The sequence below is a fragment of the Acyrthosiphon pisum genome, chromosome A1 (genome assembly GCF_005508785.2).
Source record: "Acyrthosiphon pisum isolate AL4f chromosome A1, pea_aphid_22Mar2018_4r6ur, whole genome shotgun sequence".
In the NCBI taxonomy this organism is placed as follows: Eukaryota; Metazoa; Arthropoda; class Insecta; order Hemiptera; family Aphididae; genus Acyrthosiphon; species Acyrthosiphon pisum.
In genome coordinates, this window is record NC_042494.1 from 18773609 (window position 1) to 18780788 (window position 7180).

At 28.4% G+C, this 7180-nt stretch overlaps 1 protein-coding gene across 3 annotated transcripts; it reads left to right on the forward strand.

Moving 5' to 3' along the window:
• The first annotated feature begins 998 nt into the window (after positions 1–998).
• On the forward strand, positions 999–6922 carry LOC100164517 (kelch-like protein 18). Of its 3 annotated transcripts, none has more exons than XM_029486775.1 (11): positions 999–1124; positions 1773–2032; positions 2109–2239; positions 2330–2470; positions 3891–4086; positions 4159–4316; positions 4859–4995; positions 5069–5291; positions 5422–5638; positions 6125–6294; positions 6360–6922. In XM_029486775.1, exons 2-11 carry the CDS (start codon positions 1817–1819, stop codon positions 6583–6585), a joined length of 1815 nt encoding a protein of 604 aa, XP_029342635.1. In that variant the 5' UTR covers positions 999–1124; positions 1773–1816; the 3' UTR covers positions 6586–6922. The 3 variants fall into 3 exon arrangements, with proteins under 3 accessions (XP_029342635.1, XP_029342634.1, XP_001950327.2); XM_029486774.1 differs by lacking the exon at positions 999–1124 and adding an exon at positions 1132–1168; XM_001950292.5 differs by lacking the exon at positions 999–1124 and adding an exon at positions 1190–1466.
• Positions 6923–7180: the final 258 nt, after the last annotated feature.

Sequence of the window (7180 nt, forward strand, 5' to 3'; positions counted from 1 at the left end):
CCCCATAGGCCTTTTTTAAATTTTATAAAATAGTGTTCTTAATGACTTAATGTAAGGAAATTACAAGGAATAAAAATGGCAAGGATTTTTTGTAAATTTTTATTTTAACACATTTAACAATTAATTAAAAATAATTTACTTAATATTAATCAGTAATCATATATTTATTTCATATTCATAATCACCTAAAAGTTTTATAATAGGTCGATTCACTCTAGTATCAAAACTAACAGCTCACTATTGAGATTAGTGAACGACAATTTGCTATGTCGTGCGTGTGTAAGACGCATGCGGGTGTAGCGTCCTCTTAACATAAAATCATAAAAATCAGTATTATTATTTTCATCTGCTATTAATTCTTATAATCGAATTTAATTAATTATTTTACATTTTTTTCATCACAGTTACTTTTCTTACAATATCATAAATTTGGACTCTTTATAGGTAATAATGGTAAATCGGTTCAAACTTATTTTAACCCCCATACATAGGTACCTAAGATATATTATAATGTCAACAATTGAATACCATTTAACAATTTACCATTATGACCTTAGCCACCTAATAAAGAATCTAAATTTATGATATTGTAAGAAAAGTAACTGTGATGCAAAAATCGTAAAGTAATTAATTACGATTATAATAATAAATTAAAACAATAATACTGATTTTTATGATTTTATGTTAAAACAAAAATAATTAACTATGTTTGTCAAAAATTTTGTTTATGTTATTTTTTTTTTTTTTTTGAGCGTGTCATTAGATTACCGATTTAACTATTTAAGTGTAGGGCACGGCCATAGATAGTATAGTTGCCCATCGACGTATGATTCCCATGCTTGAAAAGTGTCTACCGAAATGAATCTCTATAATCAGTATTAAAGTTAAATTAAACAGCCGGAGACTTAAGCACTAGCGCTTATATGTCATAGTGGCTATCACGGAACTACAATTTACATTTGTTAGGTAACTACATTAGGTTTGTTCGTTGTGAAAAAAAAGTGTACACTAATTAGTGTAGTGTCAGGGGAAAGTGTAAGGGGTGTGATTAAAAATCTGTTTTTGTCTACATTTAGAGTCTTTAATTACTTTTTAGAGTCACTACAACAAATAAGCGGTAGAGTGTAAGTCTTCGGCTGTTTAATAATGATAACGGAGATTCATTTCGGTAGGGCACTATGTAGAGCCTTAATTTCGGTAGACACTTTTCTAGATTCTTTGGGCAACCATACCACAGAATAGATCAATAGTACGGGAGCTGTTATCATAATGATCTTCACAGCACTTTTTTTTATCAATTTAACGCTTCTTTATCTATGCTTCACAGAAATTTGGCAATTCAGATTTCAGTTCAACAGTTGTACTTTATTTCATTAAAATTTAAAATATTAATTATTCTTTAGTGGGTACCTATGAAATTCTCTGTATTTCAAAAAATTTTCAGTGTGTTAAAATAATATAACGAGGTATATAGTTCATATATAGAGCATGTCCCTTGTCTCTCATTATTTTATTTAAATCATAGAAAAGAGATAGATTTAAGCAATGCTAATAATATTGTGTTACTTATTATTATATTAATGCGAGGAGTCAGGATCACAAAGTAGTTATAATGTCATCTATTCTGTGACAGGACTATCAATTCATACGGGCATATAAATATTTACCTTATTATATTTTTATTTACCGATATTGACAATGAAAATCTAACAGCTTTAAACTATCAATTCCATCTGTGTGTTGTTATTATAGTAGATTTTTATTTTGTGCAGTTGTTGTTACTATCCTTTTCTGCGTAAATCACTTCAAAGGACAGATGCTTTTCGAGATGGCACTGGAGGCGACAATTGATCAACAAAACATGGCGTTCAACCCGGCCAAATTGCATTCTTCCATAAAGATACCATTTCCAAAATCTTCATCAATTGAAAACGAATACTTTGTGTATCATCAGGCCGATCTGTTTTCTCAAAGTTTCTCGGCAATTGAGGGAATACGCCGAATGGGAAAACTGTGCGATGTCACACTGAAAGTAAGCCAATTTACAGAAAATAGCTATTGTTTTTTATTTAATATTTTAAACTAGGTAACCAATTGTTTTTAATTAGGTAGAAAACATGTCATTTAGTGCCCATCGCATAGTGTTAGCTGCCACAGTACCATATTTTAATGCTATGTTTACACACAACATGATTGAAAGTACCCAGAAAGATATTGTGATGCATGGAATTGATCCTGAGTAAGATTTGTTCAAAAACAAAGGAAATTCATAAATATATTAATGGATCTACCAATAAATAATGTTTAATTTTTTTTTTTTTAATCATAGAGCATTGGAAGCATTGATTAATTTTGCATACAGTGGCCGAATATCAATAAATGTCAATAATGTTCAGTCACTATTAATTGGAGCTTCATTTTTGCAGTTGAAATGGGTACGAAATGCTTGCGCAACATTCATTAAAGAAAGGTACCTAATTAAAATTTAATTTTTTGAAGTACATAATATGTTACTCAACAACTATATATTATATAGTTCAATTGTTTTTTGTGAGATATTTGTTTCAAAATAATGTAAAGTATTTGAAATAATAAAAAGTAATTCTAGATACAGTAAAAATATTAATTTGAAATTATAAAATTCTGTATCAAGATTTTCAAGGAGTGTATTGATATGTATTGCTTTAATGTCAAACGATCAAGAAGTTGCATGCGTGGTATATTAGCAAAATGTACGACCCGTATCAAACTGACTTTGATACAAGTCAGTACATATCAAATTTTGCTTCTTGAAAATCTCTGGTATACTGTAGGTATAATACAAATAACTAGTAAAAATATTTTTGTAATATATAGTTATATGTTTAAAATAGCGTACTCATGATTAAAATAATACATTATTTCAACCAAAAGGTTAACCTAACTATGTTTTTGAGGTTGAATTGGTTACTTAATTATCCGTTAATAATTGTACTTAATCCGTTATTCGTTTCAATCGTTTATCGTTTACCGATATGTTATCCGTTATCGATTTCAATCGGTTTTTGATATGTTTAATGTTGTACTCATAACGTTATAAAAACGTTTGAAGCCCTGCTTAAAAGTGAATAAACTTAATTAGTTACCACAAATTAACAAAAACTTTTTTAATAGTCAATAACATTCTAATTCGTTCTAAAGTATTTATGTAATCTATAAGGGTTGGTTATCTACATAATTTTATATAATGATATTTTATTATTTGCATACCTAATATATAAGGTGAATCTTTTACCATGAAACACTATCCTAACATAAACCTAACCTAACCGTACCACTCCACTCTGATCATCTAAACTTTAAATACTTATAACTCATAAACTACTTGCCCTAAATTAGATTTTTATGAATTAAAATACTTAGAAAATATTCTGCTTTGGAATATGAAATTAAAACTCTATGTTGTCATTCAAAAAAAGTTAAAATCTTAAAAAATGATAAGGATAAAAAATATATTTTTTTAATAAAAACGTTTTTTCAACAAATTAAAACTATGTAAAAAAATATTTTCAAAAACATTAATACTTTTTGAAATAATGAGCGTTTTGTAATAAAAGAATCACCCTGTACATATAATATATAATTGTATTTTTTGTGAAGATTATAATTATAATGTAATTTGTTGTCACATCATATTTAAACATTTTATTATGAATCTTAAATAAATATATTATAAGTTATAATATATTTATTTATATTGTTGTACCATAGTGTTTACTAATGTTATACTTCAAAGTTCAAATATGTATTAATATATATACATCTAAAGTTTAAAATTAAAATAATTGTTGCATATTATATATTTTGGTCATTGGTTTCTTTACCTAATGTCATAACTCACTACATTTTAGGTTTCATCAAAATAATGTTTTAAAAGTACGTACATTAGCTGATTCGTTGGGATGCTTTGGCTTAATGACTGATTCTAATAGATATATAGCTCAATATTTTCCTGATATATCACTATCTGAAGACTTCTTAAATCTTAATATTTCTGAATTAATTGACATAGTCAATAAAGATGAGTTACAAGCATCTGAAGAACAGGTACCCAATATTAATTTTACAACAATTAAGTAAAATATCAAATCAAAAAGTAACTATTAACATTTTTTTTAGGTATTCGAAGCAACTATTCGCTGGGTGAAACAAGACGAATTAAGACAAGAATGTTTTCCTCAACTGCTTGCTGCTGTAAGATTACCATTACTCTCACCTCATTACTTGGCTGATAGAGTTGCTACTGAAGAATTAATTAGATCATCTCACGAATGCAGGTTAAAAATTCTTGCAGTATATAAGAGCTCCTGGGTCTAAAAATATAAATGATTATATTTTATTTGTTATGTGTATTGATGTTTATAATTTTCATTATATTGCATTAATATTTACTTACCTATGCACTAAAATTGATTTGAATTATTGATGCTTATCCAGTATTTATATTTTAGAAAGCAAATAACTTCAAATAAATTACTGCAAATGTGTTAAAATACTTTAAGAAAATATAATTTTATTTATTATCTAATTTTCCAATTGATTGATACAGTTTATTTAAATTAATCAGTTCATATTATAATAATGTTGTACAATTTTTAAATATAATATGTTGGTTAGCAAATTTAATCAATTGATTGACAATTGACAAGTACATTCTCATACATTTTTATAAGACAGTCAAAATCAAAATTGCGTAGTGATTTATACTTACCAAATCTTATGATCCAAAACAATTATTATTACCAAATATAATAGTGTAATTTGTTATATTGTACTAAGATTGATTATAATATATCACATTTATTTATTTATTGTTTAGAGATTTATTAGATGAAGCTAAAGACTACCATTTAATGCCTGAAAGAAGACTTTTATTACAAAGTTTTCGCACTAGACCTCGCTGTGTCAGTTATATTCGTGGACACATTTATGCAGTTGGTGGACTTACAAAATCAGGTATTTGTGTATTTAAATAATTTGGATAACATTGCCTATCTTTATAATAAAACATTACAATTTTTGATTTTAGGTGATTCACTTAGTACTGTAGAAGTCTATAATCCCTTGACTGAACGATGGGAGCTTGCAGAAGCTATGAGTATACTACGTAGTAGAGTTGGAGTAGCCGTTTTAAATAATAAATTATATGCGTTTGGAGGCTATAATGGAATAGAAAGACTATCTTCAGTAGAAGTATTTGATCCTGCAACAAAATCTTGGAATATAGTTTCACCAATGCATCGGAAGCGCAGGTCAGTCATTCTGATACATAACTGATTTATACATGACAGCATTCAATTTTTTATTTGTCTTCAATGAATGTGTTCGGTTTTTGCCAATATTTAAATATTGCTAAAAATAAAATATTATATTATATTTTAGCGCCCTTGGAGCAGCTGCACTAAATGATCGACTATACGTGTGTGGAGGTTTTGATGGAGTCAGTTCATTAAATATTGTTGAATGTTATCAACCCGATTTAGATCGCTGGACAATTATTACACCAATGCAAAAACATCGAAGTGCTGGCGGGGTAGTTGCGTTTGATGGTTATATTTATATTCTCGGAGGTCACGATGGTCTAAGTATTTTTGACTCTGTAAGTCGATAATAATAAAAAAGCAATAACAAGCAATAATACATACAATTATATAATATGTACTATAAAATAAGTATCAAAATATGCATAATTCACCATAAAAATTAAAACATAATAAATAATATGTATAACAGTCTGCAAAATTTAAAAATAAGTCAATAAATTACTATAAAATCTTAATACATAAACATTTGATTTCTTGTGCTAGGTTCCATTTAAAATTGAAATCATCTTGCTTTATTTTTATATTGCAATTTTCCAAAAAATAAAGTTTTTAAAAAATAGAAATAGATTCTAATAATATATCCAAAATATGCGTTATCCATTATATACAAAACAAATTTGCAAACATAAGTTCATAACACAAAATTCTTTCCAATTCTAGAAGTAATAGATGCGATTCCATAAACATTATCCCTTTAATAATGATAAAAAAAAATTACAATCATTTTTCTATTAGTTGATAAAATTGTATTTTTCTCACAGGTTGAACGATATGATACTTATACAGGTCAATGGCTATCTGTTACACCTATGTTAATAAAACGTTGTCGCTTAGGAGTGGCCACATTGAACGGTAAACTTTATGCATGTGGTGGATATGATGGATCAACGTTTTTACAAACTGTTGAAGAATATGATCCTCAGACGGACAAGTAATGACTTATACAACATGTTGTTTAGTTAAAGTTTAGTTGAATTTACTATTGTGGTTCTACAGGTGGAGATTTGTGGCTTCAATGAATGTGACAAGGAGCCGTGTGGCGTTGGTAGCCAATGCTGGAAAATTGTGGGCCATTGGTGGGTATGATGGATTTTTGAATCTACCCACCGTAGAAGTGTATGATCCGAAAGCTGACTGCTGGACATTTGCAGCATCCATGTGTGCCCATGAAGGTGGAGTCGGAGTCGGTGTCATACCCATACAAGAGCCCGAGGTTCCATGAATATGTATGTCTGTTGTGGTTACTATAATAATAACATTACCATCTATTATATCTATCCGCAATGGGAGCGGTAGAATAGGTAACAAATGGAATTTGTAAAAACAAAAACAATGTTATACATCATATTATTTACGTTGAATTATCGTTTTTGTCACATTTTGGAAGACGATATCACTGTGCAAACCATATTCGATTGTTTAATTGTTTATCAAACATTCGTTCCAAATAAGGTACCAGGTGATATAATAAAAGTTGTATCCAACCCGAATTCAGATTATATCGGCTTGAATTGGTCTGCTCAGTTTCATGTATTGCATGTCCTTATGTCCTTTGAAAATATTTAAATTGTATCACTGCTTGCCAACAATTAAATATTGCTTCTTACTGGTTTTAATTAGGTCAAACTTTCTTGTATATAATATAGGTTAAGGACCTGTATTAAATTTGTGCTTGCCCTCACTCATATATTATGGCCCCACATTTTAATACAAAATTGCTTAAATGATAAATGTATGTGGGACATACTGTTGTATTAAGTAACCAGAGGTATTTTACAATACTAAATCGAACATAAATATTAGTGTATATAAGTACA